We start from the raw sequence: 24198 nt of genomic DNA on the forward strand, positions 1-24198 counted from the left end.
CCAGAGCCAAGACAGAGCCCTAAGTCGCCACGTTCTTGATCTTCGCATCCGCCCAGGTCTTTGGTTCACCGCTACGAATCATCGGCTCTGTGCTCCCGATCCCTGTCTTCATGCCGGAGCTTGCCCAGGCATCGATCTCCCCAGAACTGGTCTTTGTCACATCGTTGGTTGCCGTTGCTGAGACCTCGAGGTTGCTCCCTGGCACGGCACCGCTCGCCCTACTCCTGGCACCAGTCGGACCGTTACCAGCACCGGTCACTGGCAGCGACAGTGAGCCACCAGACCCAAGCTTCCACAGCCCCGCCTTGTTCACTGATCTGGCAGCAGGACCAATGGCTGACCCAATGGCCTTATTGGAATGTCTGGGGCATTCCCATCATGCCATTGCCCCACTCCCGCCAGCCCTCAGTCACCACATCAGACAGGCCAAAGTTGGCACCACGGCAACGATGGCACTGGGTTTGGTGCAGGACACTCTGGCAGCCGCCGTGGATGAGGAGCCGTCACCCTCCCCGCAGGTCGCCCTCTCTGACAGGTGAGGACACTGCAAGACCACCCCCGGTCGTCCAATCAACCTCCTCCTCTCCAGACGAGGCGGTGACGGTCCCCTCCAGAGCTAGCCCGTCGGACGATTTTAGGGAGCATCAGGCGCTGCTCCGCAGGGTGGCTTCCAACTTCAGCCTCAAGGCGGAGGAGATGCAGGAGCAGACAGACGCATTGTGTAATGTGCTCTCAGTGTCTGCCCTGGCTTGCGTTGCACTCCCAATACATGAGGGGGTCCTGAACATTTCCAAAACGATCTGACAAACCCTGTCCTCCATCCTGCCCACCTCTAAGAGGGTGGAAAAGAAGTACTTGTACACCCACCTGTCACCAGGATTGTTGGTTGTGTTGGGGCCAACGAGAGGGACAAACAGGGGCCCACCAGTTCCACCCCTAAAACTAAGAAGGCCAAAAGGCTGGATTTGTTTGGTCGCAAAATTTATTCTATGGCCAGCCTTCAGTTTCAGGTGGTGAACCACCAGGCCCTTTTGGGTTGCTACAACTTTAACTTTTGGGACGCTCTCCTCAAGTTCAAGGACTCCATGTCCCAGGAGACGGCCTAGGAATTCACAACCCTTGCGGAGGAGGGGACTGCGGTGGCTCGGTGCTCCCTCCAAATGGCCTGGGATGCGGCCAATTCACCTGCCCGTATGGTCACTTCAGCGATGGTCATGCGATGCAGTCCTTGGCTCCAGACGGCTGGCCTGTCCCAGGAGATGCAGGCTTCTATTCAGGACCTCCTGTTTGACGGTGTTGGCCTGTTCTCTGACCAAATGGATGCGTGTCTGCACGGCCTGGAAGACATGCGGACGACCCTCCGCTCTCTGGGATGCACACTCCTCAGGCATCGCGACAGCCGTTCCGGTCTCCTCTGCCACCTCGACTGTGGCAGCCTCAACAAGGGTCTGCAAGGAAACAAGATGTTGGGTTTAGCCACCGCCGCCCTTCGGCGTCCTGGTCTCCTGCACAGCCTGGCCCAGTGAAGCACCAAGGGGGCCAGAAGCGATCATTTTGAGGGTGCGCTCAGGAACGACACACCAAGTCAACTGCCCGGATCCTTCCCTTCTTTTTCTCAACCGCCTTTTCCCCTACCACTCAACCTGGTTGCAGGTTATGTCAGACTGCTGAGTCCTGGACATAGTGGCTCGGGGCTACACCCTGCAGTTTCTGGCTGCCCCTACCTCCCACCCCCCACATCCCCATCCCTCTCCAGGGACCCTTCTCATGAGCAACTCCTTGTTCAGGAGCTCAAGAAGCTCCCAAGCTTAGGATCTGTGGAGGAGGTTCCTCGGGACATGGAAGGAAGAGGATTCTACTCCCGCTACTTCCTAATCCCGAAGGCAAAAGGGGGCCTTAGACCCATTCTGGACCTGCAGGGCCTCAACAAGTCTCTCAAGAAGTTGAAGTTCCACATGGTCTCCCTGGCCTTCATCATCCCTTCCCTGGATCTGGGGGGCTGGTACGCCGCTCTTGACTTCAAGGATGTTTACTTTCATGTCTATGTATTCCTGGGACACAGGCGTTTCCTGCGTTTCATAGTGGCTGGGTGCCACTTCAGTTCACGGCGCTACCCTTCGGCCTGTTCTCGGCCCCCAGGGTGTTTACGGAATGCCTGGCACTGGTGGCGGCTTATCTGAGACGTCGAGGGGTCCAGATCTTACCATATGTCGACGACTGGCTCATTGAGGGCAGGTCTCCGGAGCAGGTGCAAAGAAGCCTCAATTTGGTGTGCTCTACCTGCAGCGACCTGGGCCTCTTAATAAATACAGAAAAATCCACATTAATGCCGGTCCAACACATAGAGTTCATCAGAGCAGTTCTCGACTCTACGCAGGCCAGGGCCTTCCTTCTGGAAGCATGTTTTCAGACCATGACGGACTTGATTTCCCTCATAAAGAGCCAGCCACTCACCACAGCCCACATGTGCCATGTGCGCATACGTGGTCAACCATGCCCAGCTTCATCTGAGGCCTCTGCAAGCATGGCTGGTCTCGGTCTACATTCCCAACAGGCACCCCCTGGACCGAGTGGTCACGGGGCCGAGCCACACTCTCTCATCTCTGGACTGGTGGCGGGATCCTAAGTCAGTGCTGCAAGGAGTCCCCTTCATGACCCCGCCTCCGTCGCTCAACCTAGTCTCGGATATGGGCTGGGGAGCCCATCTGGGTGAGCTCAACACCCAGGGTCGCTGGCAACAACACAACCTATGACCCACGACCTTCACATCAATCTCAGGGAGCTCAGAGTGGTTCGCCTGGCCTGCCAGCCTTTCTTGCCCCACCTGGAAGGCAAAGTGGTGCAGATCCTGATGGACAATAGTGCCACAATGTATTACATCACCAGGCAGGGTGGCGCCAGGTCTTGGACCTTTGTCAGGAAGCGCTCAGCCCCCGAGACTTTTGTGTGCAACACGCCATTTATTTGGTGGCTGCCCACCTGCCCGGAGCCAAGAACGTCCTGGCAGATCGCCTTAGCAGGGCCTTCTCATCTCGCCACAAATGGTCACTCCATTCGGAGGTGGTCAGCCTAATCTTCTGCAAGTGGGGGACTCCCCTGGTGGACCTGTTCGCATACTAGCAGAACAGGAAGTGCCACATGTTCTGTTCTCTGCAGAGCAGGGGGGAGTGATAGCTCAGTTGTTTGAGCATTGGCCTCCTAAACCCAGAGTTGTGAGTTCAATCCTTAAGGGCGCCATTTAGGGAACCGGGGTAAAAATCTGTCTGGGGTTTGGTCCTGCTTTGAGCAGGGGATTGGACTATATGACCTCCTGAGGTCTCTTCCAACCCTGATACTCTATGATTCTGTGAAGGGCTCCCTGTCGAATGCCTTCCTGATCCCGTGGTCGGGAACGCTGATGTACGCCTTCCTGCCGATACCATTAATCCCCAAAGTCCTGCTAAAGGTGAAGCAAGACAAAGCAACAGTCATCCCCATAGTCCTAGTTTGGCCTCGTCAACACTGGTTCGACATGTTGCTGAGTCTTTCGGCAGCCACCCCACTGCAGCTGCGTCTTTGGCCAGATCTGTTGTCCCAGAACCACAGCAATCTACTGCATCCAAATCTGGTGGCGCTGCACTTGATGGCCTGCGTGGCTAAGTGGGAAAGAATGGCGGTGTTCTCTGCAGAGCAGGGGGGAGTGATAGCTCAGTTGTTTGAGCATTGGCCTCCTAAACCCAGATCCTGCTGGGCAGCAGGAAACCCTCCACCAGGGCTACCTACGGTTCTCGTGGTGGGCCTCAGGTCGCCACATTCGTGCAGAAGAGGCCCCGCTGCAGGACATCCTGGACTATTTGCTGCACCTTAAGCTCCAGGATCTGTTGCTGTCTTTGGTCTAGGTACACATGGTACACTTGGTTCACCTAGTGGCCATTTCAAGGCAGGTTGGTCTTCGCCCATCCTATGATGGCACGGTCATCCTGCTCCCTCCTGTTTCTCTCCTGGAGGGTCTCCATTCCATTACCCGCCCTCCTGCCCCTCTGTTGGCAAGAAGGAACTGAGGGCTGGCAGTCCCTAATATACAATGCCATGAGTGCGGCATTCCAGAGGGTGCCACAGCTGCCCTACAGGTACTGCTAAGGCAAAAGCCTCCAACGAATGCACATGTGGGCGTGCGCACACCTACAATGGAATGGACATGAGCAACACATCTCAAAGAACAACAGTTACGAAAGGTAGGTAACAGTTTTTTCTTTAATACCTGTGGAAAATCTTCTGAATGATGAAGCAATTTTGTGAAAGCCAGTGCCTAATTAATGCTGTAATTTGTTTATTCACTTTTGTTATGACAATCAGGCATCATATTATATGTTTTATTCTGTGTTAGGTGCAAATGTCAATTGTCAAGCCAAGGACAAAGCCACTCCATTATTCATTGCTGCACAGGAAGGCCATACCGAGAGTGTGGACCTATTGTTATCAAAAGGGGCCAATCCAAATCTCTACTGTAATGAGGAGGAATGGCAGTTGCCTATTCATGCAGCAGCCCAAATGGGCCATAGCAAGTAGGTGATATAAAAATCTAATAAACGATTCTGCTCACTAACTGGTAATCAAGAATGAGAATTTTCAGCTATAAATGGAAGGGAAATAATGAGTTATGGACTCTGTTTTTTAGTTTAGAATTTCTTATTCTCTTCACATTACAGTTTCAAAGCCTGACTCTGCAGCTCTTGTCCATGTGGAACTCTCATTGAAATAAGTAGACATTTTGCATCGGAGTCTGATCCAACTCCCATTGAAGTCAGTGGATGTCCCACAGAGATTGGGGCTGCAGGATCAGACATCTGCTCACCTGATAAGCATATTACTATTTTGTTTATTTTATGTTTTAGGTGTAAATAATGATAAAGTATTCTTGTCCAAAACTCTTTAGGAGCCCTTAATTAGAAATACAGTTTTAAATGATAACCATACAGCAGCAAAAATAATCATATACAAATAATGAATAACTAAATGAGCCAGTAAATCAAAACAGCAGAACAGTCCCTTTAATCCATCCAAGAACATAGCTCCACCCCCTCACCCCCAAAAGCAAACAAACAAACAAAATTTGGCTTTTGCAGTAGAGTAGGTAATGAAATTTGAGGTATTTCACAGCAAGGAGGGGCAAGCAAGTTTCAGATCCCCAGGTTCTCACAGAGATCCCTCTGCCATCTCTTTTATAAATGGGGGATCCAACTAGAGTGGCTCCACTGAGCACAGTTTTGGCTGTATATCACAGGGAAAGAGGTACATTCTCACATTCCAGACCATTTAAGGCTCTATAGCTCATGATCAACACCTTAAACTCCACCTGAAGAGCCAGCACAGTTCCCGGAGCACCGGTGCCACATGTTTCCACAGAGATGCCCCACTCACTAAATGAGCTGCTGCACTCTGCACCAGCATCAGTCTGTGAATGATTTTAAGGTGTAGACCCATGTAGAGTGCATCTTGGGGGTGTGGAGGAAGCATGGAAAACAGTGACAAGGTCCATTTGTGAAATAAAGGATGCAACTTCCTAGCCAGCCTGGTTATAGCTGTCTAACAGTCTCTGTGGGGGGGTCTTAACATTTTCAAGTGTCATGCTCTGGTGACCAGTGGCAGAAACTCCCAGTCAAAAGGGCTAATATTGCCTCTGCCATGTCCTCCAGCTACTTCACCCAAGCCACCATCACCTGAGCCTTGTTTGGACTGAGCTTCAGCCAGCTCACTCTCATCCATTCTCCAACCTCAAGAAAGCATTGGCTGAGGAAACCTTATTGTCTGGGGTGTTATAGATGAGGGGTTCTCAAATGGGGTCATGACCCCTCAGGGTGGTTACATGGCGGTCATGAGCTATCAGCTTCATGGGGCTGACAGTTCCCAGCCCCCATTAAATTAAATTAACCTCCAGTTTTTAAAGTAAAGGGGGGAGGTCACACTTAGAGGCTTGCTGTGTGAAAGGGGTCACCAATACAAAAAGTTTGAAAACCACTGAGATAGACACATACATTTGGTTGTCATCAGTATACTGAAAACACTGCACGCCCATATACGTCTGGTTTGGGTGGAGAGGAGAGATGTCAGCATGACATCCTGCAGTAACCCGCACTTGAGAGCCCTTTGGGAAGAGGAGCAAGTGCCCATAATTATGTGGTGCAACCTAGGCAAGAGAAAACAAAGCTACAGAAGAGCAGAACTCTCCTCTCCCACCAATGTTTGCAGGTGAGTCAACAGCATTTCACAATCAGTGGAATATAATAATACCTGTATGGGGGCTTGATCTTCATCCATTGCCAGGAGGAGGTCATTGACCAACATGACCAGTGAAGTTTCTGTGTTCAAACTGATAAGGGAAAAGATGTTTCAGAGGAATCTAGATAGTGTGATAGATGTCTTGCCACAACTGCTATCTTACTCAAAAATGGAAAGTGAATTGGCAAGATTGTCAAGGCATGGTTTCTTGAGCAAAGGCTGTGTTAATATTTCCTTCAAAGCAACAGGCAGGCTGCTTTCTCTAAGAGAAGCTTTGACAATTTCCATCTTCAAAGGACCCAGTACTTCCTTACTGATCTTCATTAATCAGGAAGGATATGGGTCCAAAGTACAGGGTGTGATGCCAAATTCTCCCACCACTCCCAACACTGAGGCTGAATTCTAACAGAGAAGACATCCCCTTTGTCTACAGTTTGTTAAACCAAACCCCCAGATCTGAACACCCATTCCTACTACTTTGTAAAAGTCTAGATCCAAACTTTGCAGAACAGGCATATCTCTGTCAGTGTAAATCAATCCCTGACTAAAACTAATTAGAATCTGAGATGATATTGCGAATACATCAATTCCAACTAATTTTGAATAAGAAATCATAAAAGATGTTTAGAAGATTATTTCAGTTTATATTTGCAGGCAGTTTTACACTGATGATATTAACAGTTCCATATGCTTAAGCACATTAGAAGTTTTTTATGTCAAAATGTCTGATATTATGAATGTTCTTTTTTTACATATTTATTTAATTAAAAGGATGTGATTACGTGTCATGTGTGATTTTGTTTTAAACAATAATGTCCATGGGAAAAATAGCCAGGAAAAATAATATCTAATTTTTCCATATATGTGAAAAGATTCCACAATAAACATAGTTTTAAATGTTACAGCATATTGGGATTGCTAATACCAGTTACTGATCGGACCTGTGACACAGGAAAAGACAAAGTGAGCCCTGTCTATTCAGCAGTTTATGGTGGTAATGAAGAGTGCTTGGAAATGTTACTTAAAGAAGGCTATAGCCCAGATGCTCAGAAGTGCCTAATCTTTGGCTGCATATCACCTATGTGCATGGTTTTCCAAAAGAAGTATGTATATCTCTAGTGTTTTTTCATTTGTCATAGGTTAACTATACTGCTGTTTATCTCAGGCTTACTTTTTAAAATATATACATTTTTTTTCCTTCTCAAGTCTTGAGACTACAGAGTAAACCTTAAGTACCTCTATAGTGCACTAATTCTGGGTCACATACATGAGATAAAGAACCTTGCTAAAATCTCCTTTGGGAAGCTCTGTTCTTTGAAAAGGAGTCTTGTAGAACATAATTGCAGTCTAGTTTCCTGGCTTTCAAAAGGCCTTATCAACCATCTCTGTCTTCTGGGAACTTGACATGATGCTGTAATTGAATCAAACAGATTCTTAATTAGCTAGATTCTTTTCAATAAGATTGAGTTCTTGGAAAATACTATTTTACTTTCTCTGTATGCCAGTCTTTTGTGTAAAAACAAAGCAACATAAAATTGTTTTAGACAAGTGCCCCCTCCTCCTCCAAATCTCAGTGTTCTGGGGACAAGACTGTCCCATACCCTGAAAGCAGAGCTTTCAGTATGTTACAGGTGTTGTGAATTACCAAAGAGTTTATACTTACCGTAGATTATAAATCCCTTGAGATCATGATCACTGTGTCCCATTTGTTCTGTACAGTGTGTATGACATGCTGTTGGTGCTCAACAAATAGTTATTTGATACAACAGGAGGAAAAATTGTAAAATGTAACTACCGTTAATTCACATTTTAACTTCATTTACTTGATATTGAAAGTATATTCATGAGGCAGGACGTCCTTCCTTCTGCCCTTCAGTTCACTATTTTGTAGTTATTAATTTTATTAATAAAATTGGTAAATCTCTTCTTCCACCTAATTCTGTATATAGTTGGGTTTGTGGGACCTTTGAACAATAAAACCAACATGATAATTATCTCATTATTCTGTGTCTATTATTCCCTCCTCCCAAAACTTGTCCTTAGAGAGAATGCATTACACATGGAACCAAATCTAGATACCAGTGAAAATAATGGTGCAGGATTAGCCCCCAAGACACTTATTGAGAACTCTGAGCTTCACATGTGATATCTTAATGGATCTGATATTGGACTAGGCATTAGAATGATAGAGATATTCAGTACTTGCACATATTGGAGAATAATATTTGATAAACATGTACAAATTATTTTTGCAATAACTACATTTATTATTAATTTAATACTTTGACAGAATGCAATTTTAACTTGTTTTTTATGTACCGTAGATCACAGTAATGTTATGCATAGTAATGTTGTGTGGCTAATGTGCTTTTTTTAAAGGAAAATTGTTTAGGCTATTAAATTAGATCTACTTAAAAATCACATTCTAACAGAAGAATGACTCTCGAACACAGGGTTAAATTATTTCCTGGCACAGTGCCACTGAAGTCAAGGAAGTAATGGGAGCAGAGAATTTGGCTTGTCTCTAATTTTAAAAAATGCATCACTTAGTTGATCCAAATAGCACCACTTTTTGGTGCTGTCTTCATTTTGTGCATTCAGTGCTTTCATCTCCTCATTCTGATTTCTTGCCCTGTCCTGATAGGGCAAAAGGCGTAACTGCAGCAAATTTCTGGCAGAAATTTTTTCAGCGGAAAAAAAAATTATGTGCAGCACATGAATTATACGCGTGCACGCAGTGTCGCACAATTTCCCCAGGAGTGAATATTGGTGGAGGAGCCTTATTTTTAGGCTCCTACATTTGAAAATATTAAACTGTGTATAAAAATAATTCATAAAAACTTTATTAATGTATTGCAAGTTTAAATAACTTCATTTTTTTCTGATGCAATGTTAGCTTCTGGTGCTGCAGACACTTACGCACATGCATAACTAGAAGCAGATGAGTAGTCCCATATAAGTCAGTGGAACTGTTCATGTGAGTAAAGTTATGTGCCTGTTGAACTATTTGCAGGATCAGGATCTGAAGTTAATTTTTTTTCATCTGTGGCAGTTTTGTAAAATTCAAATAAGATACCATACCAGTATTGACATGTTTCGGGGGTTGGGAATACAGGAATTTTGTTCCTTATAAATTTTAATCTAAAGTTGCAATAGCATAGATTTTCAAAGTAGTTTTACAAAGCCTCAACCTAGTTTAAATTATGATTTAGATTACTTAATTAAAAAAACCCATGGATTTAAATTGGCTTGATTTAAATCACTCCACCCTGACTTGATCACATTAATTACTTGGAATTTTCTGAGCACATAGAGACTCTTCTAAGGGTCCATGTCTGAATTTTAAAAACCCTTCTAATTCCATATAGCAAATTTGAAGACTGTTTCCTGTGAAACCATCTTGTCTGATTAGCAGTTGGGGAAAATTAAAACCTGTTCAGTATAATTGGTGTTCTGTGAAGAAAATGTGTTTTATGTGCCAGAACCTCTTTCCTTCCTTGCCTCAGCTTTCCCCTAAGGTTGTTTTGTTTATTTGTCTATTTTATTTAATTTTTTTGCCATCCCTTTCAGTTTGTATTGCCTTTGTTTTATTTTTCAGTTAGGGTTGTATTGTGGCTTTGCCACAAATCCCGGGTAAGGGGCAGCACATAGTTGTGCTGCTCCAGGAATAAACCAGGAACCAAATTGTGACTCTGAGTCACAATCTGATCTCCCATTCCCCGCTTGATCTGAGTGGGAAGTAATTTATGCCAACCCTATAAATGACACAGATTACCGGTACTTCCCCTTCTATGTTGGTTCAGCTGGGCTGGCTAGAGCATTGAGCAGATGAAGTCCAAAGTTCTGCCCACTCTTGCTGCTATGGCAATACAGATAGATGATGCAGGAGATAAAATGGACACTTTACACCTCCTTGTTCCTCTGCATGGACATGTTACTAGGGTCATGATTGTGCCCCTTGAGATTTTTGTTCTTGTCTACCTTTCCTTTCTTCATTCTTTGTCTCTTACTTTGCTTCCTTCTTTCCTCTGTTTTTCTCTTATTACTTTTTTCCAACCAGTCCTCTTTTCCCCTTTCACTTTCCCCTTATTTTAAATGTTAGTTTTTCACAATCTGCTGTATATATTATATGTTGTAAGGTCCCTTTATAATATGACATTACAACTCCTTTTTTTTCCACATAAAGCAGCATGAACAAAATGTAGCATTCTACCCAAATCAAATGCAAATACAGACCCTTAAGGAAAAGTCCCCTCTGTTTTTTAAGCAGCTTCTAAACGTTTCTTTTTAATTTACTGCTGTTGTCATTTGCTAAGGGAAGGTGTTGCTTTCTTGAGTGCTGATTCCAAAGTTACCATGGAGCTATTTCGCCTTTGGTTATTTTTTTAAGGCAAAGATAATGATGAAGACTGAATGTGATTTTGATCATTCATGAAGTACCATGTACAAGATGTTTAAAGCAAGACAAAATCAAATTAATCAAATTATTTGTACAGTGTTTTAATTATAGGAGTTTATTCAATTGCTAAATTACTAGGGTATAAAGTACATGGCTATCTATGATTATTTCCTGATTCCTAGTATCAGATGAGCTGTATCCACACTACAGAAGACACATTTGTTGTTTCATATTATGAAAGAGGTAATTTTGTGATTACCTGGGAAGTTCTCTTATTGTATAGGATGTTGGTCCTAGAGTGGTTGTAACCTTTGATAGGTAGGGAACTGGCAAAAGTGTTCTATGCTGAAGCTTTCAGTAATGTCAGAATTTGTTATCCCTGAGAGTTTGATAGTGGTATTGGAGTATGCATCCTGTACAGATTGATGTTTAGCTAAATTATGCTCAAATATTAAAATTTTCATGACGTTAAGCATATAGTGTGTGTATAATATATGTGAAAGTTATAATGTGCATGCATTTCTCTCCTCATCAATATTCTTGAGTGTCGCATACGTTCTTCAACAGGATAGTAAACTCTTAAAAAAAATCTCTCTAAACATATTGTAAAATTGCTTCACAAGAATCTCTCAATATGTGCCATGTATCTAGAAGCAGTACAGAATTTTAATAAATAACCTGCCAGTTTAGTAATTTTCCCGAGTGAAAATGCTGCAGCAACATTTGGCTTAAATTTATTTCGCTTCAGCTAAAAGGGCATATTTCAAGGGAGGAAATCAGCAAGGACATAATTTTTTTTTTAAACAGTGAAAGCATGTCCCTATGACTGTGCCTATTATAGCTAATATTTCTCTGGTCAGGCTGCAAATGATTTTGAATTGCTTGAGGCAGGAACTCATGCAGATCCTGAACTGCGCATGTGAAATCATACATCTGGATAATAGCCAGAATGTGCTTTGCCATGTCTCCTATAAATTATGTATAAGGTTTGCAGTGAAGCAATGCCTAGAGTTTATTGTATTAAATTTCACTGCATACCTCTTAGACCATGTCTTTAAAAATCAATGAGCATCATTTCACTGTTCTATCCTGTTCTTAGTGTATAATAAATATAGTTTTTAGAAAATGAATCAGCCCTGCTAATAGTACTCAAAAATGTTGCTACAAATGAGACAGGCAGCAGAGGATTAAATTCCAAACTGCCTCATAGAAGCAACATTCTGTAATCAAATTATTAACTAAAGGCCACATGTGCAACCAACACACAAATGATTGGTTATATCATCATTCATTATCACAATATCATTAATAAAGACTAATCACACAGATGTTAAAATATGTCTTGCTGATAATTGCAATGAAGGCAAAGAAAAACTAATGATTTTCACCTTACTTTTTTATCTTTTAAATGAATCAAAGGAATCGAAATAGCTATTTGGATTCAGCTATCTATGCACAGGTCTTTTAGCCTGCAAAGTCTTGATTAAAATCCAGTATAGAAAAAAATGGATCTTAGTTATGAGATCTTGGGTGACAGCATTTCAGCGTTCTAACACAGCTGTCTTCTTTATTGCATCCCACAAAACTCATCTGGACAGCAGATTTTCAAATTAAAAGCAAGATCTTTTTTAAATGGCTCTAATAGAGTTGGGAACTAACTTAGTGTCTCACACAAATCATGCTAAATATAAACCTTAAGGAAAAATGTTAATAGGTTAACTGGTTGATTGCATTACTCTAACTTCAATACCCAGAAAGACAATGGAAAATATTATTGAACAATCAGTTTGTTCAAACCTGGAGGATAATAAGATAAGTAATAGCCAGCAAGGATTTGTCAAGAATAAATCATGCCAAACCAACCTACCGTAATTTCCCTCTTTGACAGAATAACTGGCCTAGTTGATGGTGGGAAGCAGTAGATATGAGTTATCTGGACTTTAGTAAAGCTTTTGACACTGTCCTGCATGACATTTCTTAAATAAACTAGGGAAATATGGTCTAGATGAAATTACTGTAAGGGGGGTGCACAACTGGTTGAAAAAACATACTAAGAATAATTATTAATGGTTCACTGTCAAACTGAGAGGTCATAGCAAGTGGGATCCCACAGGGGTTTGTCTTGGGTCTGGTACTATTCAAAATTTTAATTAACGACTTGGAGTGAAGAGTATGCTTATAAAATGTGAGGCTGTCACCAAGCTCGGAGCACTTGCTAGCACTTTGGAGGAGAGTATTAGAATTTAGAATGCTCTTGATAAATTGGAGAATTGGTCTGAAATCAACAAGATGAAATTCAATAAAGAGAAAGGCTGCACTTAGGAAGAAAAAAAATCAAATGCACAAATACAAAATAGGAAATAACTGGCTATGTAGCAGTACTGCAGAAAAGGATCTGGTGGTTATTATAGCGGACCACAAATTGAATATGAGTCAACAGTGTGATGCTGCAGTAAAAACAGCAAATGTCATCTATGATGTATTAACAGGAGTGTCGTATGTAAAATGTGGGAGATAATTTTTCTACTTTAATCAGCACTGGTGAAGCCTCAGCTGAGTATTGTGTCCAGTTTTGTGCATCACACTTTAAGAAAGATATGAATAAATTGGAGAGATTCCAGGAGAGAACAACAGAAGTGATAAAAAGATTTAGAAAACATGACTTATGAGGAAAGATTGAAAGAATTGGGCATGGGGGGAGGGGGGAGCCTGAAAGCAATTTTTAAATATATAAAAGTGGAAGCTGATCAGTTGATTTCCATGTCCACTGAGTGTAGGAGAAGTAATCGACCTAGTTTGCAGCATAGAAGATTCAGGTTAGATATTAAGAAAAACTGTCTAACTACAGTATAAGGATAGTTAATCATTAGAACAGGTTACCTAAAGAGATTGTGGAATACCTGTTAATGGCGGTTTTTAAAAACAGGCTAAACAAATACCTGCCAAGTATGGTCTAGGTCTACTTAATCCTGCCTCAGCACAGGGGATGGACTAGATGACCTCTCAAGGTTCCTTTCAGCAGTACACTTCTATGATTCTGTGAATTTCAGGACATTTCCAGGATTCTCAGAAATGGGGAGCATTTTGATCAAAATGTTATGTACATTGTCTATAAAAGTGAATATATTTAATATATTAAAGAGAAGTGTAATGAAGTGCGTATCCTGTCTTCTTATAACAGAGACATAGGAGACTGGGTAATAGGACTGGTATTTCAACACAGGCTTTCACTTCTAGGTTACCAATTTAAGTGTGAACGAACAAGTGGTGACTGAATATGTGAAAATGTGAAGTTCAGTTCAGTACTTGTTTGGTATTGGAGAGATGACACCAGTAAACTGGTATTAATTGTTAGTCTCAGTAGAGAGTCTAGGAATTGAGAGAACAACCTTGCTGCATCTAGGTGATCCATACAAAGCTGGTTTGAAGCATACTGTCAGGACAATATAAGTAGAGCCTTGGTTTGATAAATATTTGTATCTGCATCTGATCTGCAAACATGATCCACGGATATCTGCAGATTTGCTGGGTTCTAGATATAAAATTTGGAACCAGATCCATCCACAATCTACAAACATGGTCCGCCGATATCCGCATCCACGGGATACAAAGCAGATATCTGCAGATTTGCTGGGCTCTAAGTATAAGAAAGCTTGACCTGCTGCTTCCTTGGCTTCAGCTGTTCTGTGGATAATTAGAAGGCTTAATTTTCCAATACTATACTGATCCAGCATCTTTCACAAACATTACTTAAACTAAAAATTATTGCTGATATAATTTAATTCAGTTTCTTTTTTAAACAAATTTTCAGGAACAAAAATGCAAAAGTTTTAAATTTTAACACTGATCTCTTTTGGGGAATACAGACTACTTGAGTGACGTTTTAAGGTGATGCTTTCTAGAAACAATCACTGTTGCAATAGTCTAAAATGGTTTGTTACAAAAGGTTCTCTAGTCTGATTCTATAGTAACTTTAGCAGTGTATTTTCAGTATTATTTTAACAAGATGTCTTGTTTCTGTGTGATATTGTAGGTTTTATGGTTTAATTCCTATTCTTCTGAAGCATGGGATCCACCTACTCGGGATTAATTTAGGATATTGCCTGCATCACAAAAAGTTTTCTTGGTTTCGGCATTTCTTGAAGGTGGGCTGCCCAATGCCTTCTGGGGAATGCTCACTAGAGTTTACAAAATATGCTGTTAAAGCGCAAGAACAGTACAAAGAATGGCTACCATATCTATTGTTGGCTGGATTTAATCCACTGAATCTGTTGTGCAGACTGTGGTAAGAAAAATAATACTGACTTGTATTTTATATGTTGTGTACTAAATACTGATCTCCAAATTCATGACTAACCTAGTTTAACAAACGTTTTCACTGAGCAGCACATCATAACCAGTGCTTACAGTGAGCCAGGTGACAATGGCTTTCAGACCCAGGAAATAAAATTTCTAACCAGCAAGCCAGATTGCTGAAGGGTGGGTGGCACATTTTAGTACCTCTGGGGGAAAACACCTTCTGATTTGCTGCTTTGCCCACCTCCTGGGAAAGAGCAGCCAATCAGAGCTGCTGCAGGAAACAGGCCGAGCTCTCCCCCTTCTGTCATGAGCCCACACTGTTTTCATAGGACAGCAGGGAGCAGGAAGAGACCAGCTGCACAGAGCGACTCTGCCCTCCCTTCCCTCTTGCCCCTCTGAGCTATTGGACAGCTCCCCTGCTCCCTCCCCCTGCTTTCCCCGCTTCCTCCCAGCAACACCCAGCCTGGGAAGAGGGAGAGGTTCCCCTGCTGCACACCCGCCTCCCCGGTCTGGGGGAGGGGGATAGAGAACTCCAGGAGCTGCAGGAGGGGCAGAGATGAGACTGGAGGGGACAGGAGTGATGGAGACAGAACAGATGGGGGCACAATTGATATGGGGACTGGAGGAGGCTAGATTGAGGGGGCGGAATTGATTTGGGGCTTGTAGGGTAGAATTAATTCACCAGGGGCACAGGCAGATTAGAGGTGATGACAGACCCCTCCACATTTTTCAGATCACTTTAAGCACTGAATTCAGTTATCTAACTCAGGATCATGACTGATAGAGATTTCAAATGTCTTGAATGAAAAGTTCACACTGAAGGGCAGGGTTCAATGTTGTAAAACTTTTCCCCTTGTCTGGGAAGAGAGCCAAAGCAAGGCTTGGTCTTTTTTTACTCCATGGAATGGGGTGCTCTGCGTTTTTCACTAAACAGTCTTTCTTCCCTATCAGTTCCCTCCTCCTGTGAAAATGGTGTGCTACCCACCCCAAATCAAATGAAAGTATGTAAGTGCAATAAAACAACGGTATAAGAAAAATCTCGGATAATTCTGAGTCAAATGGGAATTTAAACAGTGTGGGAGGGGGAATTCCTCTAGCATTCAGTTCAGTGGCAGGGCGAGAAGGAAGTGGGTAAAATTACAGATTGTCATTGTCACTTGATTTTTTGCCTTAGTACCATAAATTTTATGTAGTTTTATACAAAGTGTTAATTAATTCATTTCCGATAAAAATAACTGGATTGACTGTTTTTACATTTAATTAGGCATTATAGAAATTATTCTAGTATTTAAAGGGGTCAATATATTTATATTCTGATTATTTTTTTCCTTTTTCCATGTTGTCATGCAGAGTGAAAGCTTTGACTCTGCTCTTCCATATGGATGACTTGTAACAAAATATTTTGAAACTATACAAACACATGAAATAGAAATAATGGATTAGACAGAGTCCGCGGATTTGGTATATTCGCAAAACTTTGCATATCCTGTTAGTAATTCCATTTACATGTCATCTTTAATTTGCATAGAAGGAGTTGAATTTTAATGTCCACTCAGTTTTAAACATTGATTTGTTTTAAATTTTGTGATGATATTATAGTTGAATTTGTCATACTGCTTACAATGTTAACTTCATCATTTGACTGATTTTCTTGATTTAGTGAAATTTTATATTCATTGATTTTCTACTCAGCATTTAAAGCAACATATTTTAAGCCTGACATGATAAATGGTATTTGTGATTACACTGTACTTACAAATAAAGAGCAGTGTAGGATTACAAGAGAAAACAATATAAAAGTCCTAATTTTTGTGACTCTTGTTGTCCATTTGTATTGTATGTAACATTTTTTTATATTGTCAGCTAAACTATAAGTGCTTTTATACGTTTCTTGACTTAAATTGTTTAAAAACATTCTTGTTAAAATAACTGCCTGTTACAGTGTAATCTACAGATCTGATATATTTTTGCAACTTTAAATGCAATGCTAGGTTTTTTTCCTCCTGGAAAATAATGGCAGAATAATAGAAAGTAAATGCCATCTGTGCCTATGGTTTATTAACTGTCACTTGCTTATGGTTGTACAACTGTACAATATAATGGTAAGTGTACTACAGTAACAGTAAATTTTAGTGGGAGTATCAAAAGTGGTAAGCAAACTCACCATTGCATTAAAGAAAGCAATGCAACCAGATTCATCACTCCTGTGCGTTGTTCAGATAAATGCATGAAAATGACTCTGTTGGTCACACATGAACTAAATTAATGCTGAAAAATGAAATAATAGAAAAAATAGAACAGGCAAGGAGTTTTTTTATTATTAATTTTAGTCACCAGTACATTTGTGTGTTTCACAGCATTTTATGTTTTATCTTATTGGTTGAGTCAGATGAAAATGGAAGAATACATATATAGCATAGACATTATGTGAAAGTGCAAGTATTGTATTTCAGTACATTTCAAATACCTTTTTTTAAAAATAACTCCTTTAGACTTCCTGTGTAACCCACTTATTCTGTGAAGGCTATTGTTTACCATTTTTTACACATTTTCTTGGAGAAATGAGAGATAAATCACCCTAAAATCAGTGTGTGCATAAAACTCAATTTTTTTTATTATTCATTAGGTTTTGGTTTGATTATTTTTTAAATTAAATAAGCCATTAAACATTTTTCCAGATGTCATGGAAAGACTAGGCAATAATGTGAGACACTCATTCACCCTGGTGTTGAGAGACCTTATAAAAACCTAGATAGAGATGGAATAAGCAATTCTTGCACAGAAAAATACTGCCTATTACTAAGGCAGATACATTTTAGAGTGTATACTTTCTCTTACAGTGTAGCTTAATTCTAAAAGTAATGGAGGAAGATATAATTGCTTTAGTAAAGTGTTATGCTGTCAAAGTTATTTTAGAATTCCCTTTGATGTTTTGTTATGCTTAGGATGTAGATTTCCAGGAACTTGTTATAAAAACATAAATCTTTCAATATGTTTCCTCCTCTCCCCCAAGATTATCTTTGTGGTAGTGTGTACAACAGTTGACAATGTTATGTGGTAATTTTTTATCGTGTAGGATTTATTCTGTGAATGATGACATCCTTAATTTCACTCTGGAGTTCACTAACTGGAAAAGGCTTCCTCCAGCTGTAGAACAAAATCTCTCTGACCACAAAGAAACCTCCACCTGGGTTCCACATAACCATTTTGGTAAGTAAAACAACCAATCAGCTGATTTCTGCACGTACCAATTTCCAGAATTTAAGAGGAAATAGCTTTTTGGAACAATATGTGAAGATTGCAGAACGTAAAATTAAATTGGATAGAAATTTTGTTTTCATACTTGGGGAAATCAGTAGTTGTCCTAAACTAAGATCATATTTGAATTAATAAAATAAACAGTATAGGAAGTAACAGAGGGTCCTGTGGCACCTTTAAGACTAACAGAAGTATTGGGAGCATAAGCTTTCGTGGGTAAGAACCTCAATTCTTCAGATTCTTGCATCTGAAGAAATGAGGTTCTTACCCACGAAAGCTTATGCTCCCAATACTTCTGTTAGTCTTAAAGGTGCCACAGGACCCTCTGTTGCTTTTTACAGATTCAGACTAACACGGCTACCCCTCTGATACGAGTATAGGAAGTGAAATACATAATGTGTTTCAAACTGATACTTTTAGTCAGGATTATCCTCTCCATGTAATAATTGTTATACAGATTAAATAAAAAACTGTCTAAGATAAATATTGTTTTAAGTGCCCTTAAACATGAAAAGGCAGCACGATGGCATCATAACACATATGTATGAAATGAAATTCAGAGAGCCTATTGTTTGGAAAGATTTTGAGGACTGTAATCTAGTTAACTTTGATCTTATTAAGTAATCTTTACAGGTCAATTAGCTTGACAATTGGTATGGAAAAATCTTCGTAGCTAGTTCAGGGGATTAGTTAGGTATGCCCTTTGGAGGGTTGGTGTAAAATATATTGTAAGGGCACCAAGTGTAAGATAATAGTGAACCTTACTAAAATGATTTGTTCTGCCTATTTGAAGATTTAAGGGGAGATGATGGATATTACTTTATTACTTTTTCTAGACAATGTTCCCCTAACTTTGTTTATTGAATTTGATTTATACACTCAATACAAAAATGCCTATCCACTGATCTAAGCACTTTTGACAGTAATTAAAAATACAAACCATATAAATATTATAATAAATACCTAGAAATCCAGCAGCCTCTCTTCCCTCCTATAATTAAAATATAATCAACCAAAAAATGAATAAATATATTTCCACAAATATTCTCTCTCGCCACACACACCCTTCCCAAAAGCCAGTCAGAACAAATGGGCTGTGCAGTACCGAGCTATCTGAAAAATTATGCAATACTCTTTCCTATTGATTCATTGTAAAACTAATTCCTTTTTAAAGTGGTGCTAAAACATCTTTGCAGATGTTATAGCACCGCTTTAAAAAGGAATTAGCTTATGTTTATTTTATAAGACTATTTATGTTTATTTTATAAGACTTTCCCTGGAGTAGTGTATTTAATACTATTCAACATACACCTCTACCCCGATATAACACGACCTGATATAACATGAATTCGGATATAACGCGGTAAAGCAGTGCTCCGGGGAGGCGGGGCTGCGCATTCTGGCGGATCAAAGCAAGTTCGATATAACGCAGCTTCACCTATAACGCGGTAAGATTTTTTGGCTCCCGAGGACAGCGTTATATTGGGGTAGAGGTGTATCTCATTGGAGTGGGGTATTACATAAAGAAATGTACTTGATCAAAGTTTTTCTGTGTTCCCTTAGTTATTAGTGAATATATTTATATTGTAATTAATGCTGCTTTCTTTGCAGTCAATTTCTTCCTCCTGCTTGATCCTTTGGTGGAGTTTTAAATCTGTGTTTTGTTTAGGACATCAGTCTGTTATAGAAATTAATGTGATGTCCTAAATTTAGCATTAGGACTTCACTGCAGGATCTGCTGGGAAAAGACAAGTTATTATTCATAATTACCAAGCATAGTAAGAAAAATATGAAAAAACATGAAATTGTTTCTTATATATTTTAAGTTTTCCTAGTATGAAAAAGTATGAGAATGATTATACATTTAGAAGACTTAAAAGTGTTCCATTTAGGAGCTAGAATATGGGGGCAGTTAGTAACTCCTACATTTTTGGTAGTCTTCCTTGGTGGTCTTAGTCAAATTGTAGAAGGTAGAAGCAGACCATCCTCAGACAGTGTGCTTGATTTCCCAGGGCCAGAATGCTTGCATAATCAAGCCTAGTGAGAAAAGTCAGAGAGAGAGAGAGAGAGAGAGAGAGGGATCATCCTAAGCACCTCACAATTTTTTTTGTTTGTTTTTTATTACTGCTCAGTCAGCTCTAGCCAGAGAGAGAGGAAAGGCAGGCACATTGAGGTACATCCTGCATGTATGTGGCATGTTACACTGGACATTTGAATGTTACTAGGCCTTGAATGGTACTAAGAATCCCAGAAGATTTAATATCAGAAATTAAAAATGAAGTATTTGTGCTAAATATAAAAGAACCTGTCATTACATCTCATTTCTGATATGTTTGTTTCAAGCACTCCAGACTGAGAACATTAACCACTGTAGGTGAAATTCACCCCAGTGCAGAGGAATAGTACAGGTCTATGTATAACTTAACTTCTACTATAGCCCTATTTTGATGCTTTAGTGAATCTCTATGAGTATGTCTACACTGCAATTAAAAACCCATGACTGGCCCGTGCCAGCTGACTCGGGCTAAGGGGTTTTGGGCTAAGGGGCTGTTTAGTTGCACTGTAGATGTATGGGTTTGGGCTGGAGCCCGGGCTCTGGGACCCTCCCTCCATGCAGGGTTCTATAGCCCAAGGCTCCAGCCTGAGCACAAACACATACACTGCAGTTAAACAGCCCCTTAGCCCAAGTCAGCTGGCATGGGCCAGCACAGATGTCTAACTGCAATGTTTACTCTATATCGGTAATTCTCAAACTTTTGTACTGGTGACCCCTTTCACATAGCAAACCTCTGAGTGTGACATTCCCCCCCCCTAAATTAAAAACACATTTTAAATATATTTAACCCCATTATAAATGCTGGAGGCAAAGCGGGGTTTGGGGTGGAGGCTGGCATCTTGCGACCCGCTGAGGGGTCCCAACCCCCAGTTTGAGAACCCCTGCCCTATATGGTGTACAGGCAGCATTTGTACTCTTAGGGTATGTCTACATTGCCATGTTAGCCCTGGGTTTGTTAACTGAGGGCTTGAGCATCTACATTTATTTGTAACCCTAGGATAGGAATTGTTGAACCATGGGTCCCAACCTGGGGCTCCAGCATCTACACTGCATTATGCGGGCCCAAGTCCAACTATCCATATCCCAGATTTTCTAATGCCCTCCCAATAACATGGCCACTCTTTGTTCATGGTACAGCATAGGAAAACTTGACTGTCTGCCAAACTTGACTGTTTGGGGCAAAAAAAAGTCAGCCTGTGGGATTGTGGAAAACTTTTGGTGGACTCCCAGAGCACGAGTCCAGTGGAGCATCTGTGCTGCAAAATGATAGGACTTGAACCCTGGGTCCCAGCTTGACTTAGGCTCGGCCCCTCTCCCCTATGGGGTCCCAGGACCTGAGTACAAGCCCTGGCTTAGCATGATTTGTGTGTGGACGGAAGGAGGATTAGACTTGAGCCTGTGTTTGCAGCCTGGGCTTATACTGCAGTGTAGACATACCTCAACAAAAGGCAGCTTTTCTTCACAAAACAGTGGAGGTGTACACACTACAATGCTACTTTTGCCAACAAAACTCTCTTGTTTTGGCAACAAAATAAAACCACCTCATCCAGACACACAGAGCTTTTTGCGGGAGAGTTTTATCAAGTTTCATCAGTGTAGACACCACTCTTGGTTTTGTCACTGTAAATGGCCTCCAGGAGGTGTCTCACAATGCTCATCCTGACTGCTCTGGTCTTCAGTTCAAACTCTGCTGCTCTGCAGCCAGGTAAACAAGCATCTGTCCCTCCCGCTTTAAAGGCCCGGGAATTTTTGAAGTTCTACTTCCTGTTTGCTCGATGTGGAGAGCTCACATTGCATCTTCCCAGCTGACCTTGGCAGCTCCACGCAGCACATGTTCTCCCGCTTGGACTACTGCAGAGTTGTTGAATCTACTGAGTACATGGGGAGAGGAGGCTGTCTAGATCCAGCTTCTCTCTAGCCATAGGAATTTTGATACGTATGGTCAGATTTCTCGCGGCTTGTGTGATAAGGGCTATGAATAGGACACAGTGCAGTACCAAGCGAAGGTAAAGGAGCTGAGGCAGGCATACCAGAAGGCAAGGGAGGCAAACTGTCACTCCACTGCTACGCCGAAGACCTACCGCTTCTATAAAGAGCTGGACACCATCCTTGGCGATGATCCAACCTCCATCACTAAGAGCCCCGTGGATACTACGGTGGGGCTGGAGATGGCGGACAGTGGACCTAACCCCGAGGACGAAGTCATGGATGAGGAGGTAGAGTTGGAGGACAATGTGGAGCCCATTGGAGGGTTGTCCGGTGGGGTGGCGAATCAGGAACTCTTCTCCACTCTGGAGGTGTCTACCCAGTCCCAGCAGTCCTCCGACAAGCAAGAAGCAGGAGAGGAGATCCCTAGTAAGTGATCTTTTTGAGTTGATGCTGCTCAGTTATATGACATATGGCTTTCTTTTGCTTTGTATAGTATAGAAGTAGATGAATGGTGAATGGATAGAAATGTGCAAGACTAGCTGTGTTTGAATGTGCTCCAAATTCCCATGCAGTCCAGTAGAACAGTATATTGATGCACACCAAGATTTCACCTGAATCCTCCAGAGAGATCTCTAGAAAACATTCCTGGAGGTACTCGGCAATCCTCTGACGAAGGTTCCTTGGCAGAGCTGCTTTGTTCCTTCCCCCATTGTAGGAAACTTTCCTGCGCCACTTGCCAATGGGACCAAAGCAGCGTGCAGGGACCAAAGCGGCACACAGGCGAGCAGCATATGGATCGGGTCAGTAGATGCATCCTTGCTTAACCTCAGCAGTGTGGAAAATGGTGGCAGAATTTATAATATTGTCCCTACTCGTCTGTACTGATCTGCGTGAATCATCACTAACACTCTTTGCCGCAGCTTGAACATCCCCCACTCTCCCGAGACAAACTCACCATGTTTAGGGTGTTCGCCCAGATGTGTGCTTGCCAAGGGTCAGTGAGAAGGTAATTGGTATGTTACAAGAGATAAACTTTACTGTAATGATTCAGTGCTGTGCATGAACTAACAATCATACTTCTGTGTATTGTATCTTGTGCTTCTGCAGATGTGGCCTTCAGGGGAACCCTCTACACATCAGCCGATACAGAACTGTTTTCCAGGCCCTCCCTAAACTCCTCCCACACATTCCTTTCAACTTTCCGGAACATCTCAGTATCACGTTCACTTCATCGCTTCGGACAGTTTCCAAAATGCTAGCTGGACTTGCGCACAGCTATGAGACCCTCTAATGTCCTGCTCTGCTATCTCCCTTCCCACCAAGCCATGCTAATTGGTGTTTAATAAAAACAAACACTCCAAAAGATAACCAATCTTTATTTGTGTCCTACAAATTGTCATTGCAGCCAATAGGAAAACATATACATGCAGTTTAATCATTTGCTTACTGCAAATTCTGCTCAGGAATCATCACAAGTGTTAGGCAAACAAACAAAACTCAAATTAGTGAAGCATGGCTGTATAGAAATACACATTACTGGTTCTCATTCTCAAAATGTTGCCTCAAAGCCTCCCTGATTCGAGTGCCCCCTGTTGTGCCCCTCTAATAGCCCTGTTATCAGGCTGCTCAAAATCATCAGCCAAGTGATCTGCCTCAGTGTTCCACCCCTGGGCAAACTTTTCACCCTTAACCTCATAAATATTACGGTGAGTGCAGCAGGCAGCTATGACCATTGGAATGTTTTTCTCACTTAGATCTAACCTGCCATAATCGCCAGCACACTTCTAATTGGCCAATTTCACATTCCACGCTCATTCTGCACCTATTTAACCTATTGTTGAAGGGCTCCTTGCTGATGTCCAGGTTTCCCATATAAGGCTTCATGACCCATGGGAGTAAAGGGTACGCGAGGTCTCCAGGATCACTATGGGCATTTCAACATCCCCAAATGGAATCTTCTGGTTTGGAAAGAAAGTCCCTGCTTGCAGCTTTCTGTACA

General features: G+C 41.7%; 1 protein-coding gene across 22 annotated transcripts in view; it reads left to right on the forward strand.

Moving 5' to 3' along the window:
- The window catches only part of ASB3 (ankyrin repeat and SOCS box containing 3), a 158886-nt gene that overhangs the window by 87011 nt on the left and 47677 nt on the right, over window positions 1-24198 (forward strand). For 7 of the 22 annotated variants that reach the window (XM_065590715.1, XM_065590704.1, XM_065590712.1 and 4 more), the window contains 4 exons: window positions 4367-4544; window positions 7149-7361; window positions 14691-14942; window positions 18033-18166. In XM_065590715.1, the coding sequence (XP_065446787.1) occupies window positions 4367-4544; window positions 7149-7361; window positions 14691-14942; window positions 18033-18166 (777 nt within the window). Of the gene's footprint in view, window positions 1-4366; window positions 4545-7148; window positions 7362-14690; window positions 14943-18032; window positions 18167-22914; window positions 23000-23306; window positions 23563-24198 lie in introns of those variants that run through there. The other 15 variants (XM_008173048.3, XM_008173051.3, XM_008173049.3 and 12 more) reach the window with 7 other exon arrangements.

This window comes from Chrysemys picta, chromosome 3 (assembly GCF_011386835.1).
Source record: "Chrysemys picta bellii isolate R12L10 chromosome 3, ASM1138683v2, whole genome shotgun sequence".
Lineage (NCBI taxonomy): Eukaryota > Metazoa > Chordata > Testudines > Emydidae > Chrysemys > Chrysemys picta.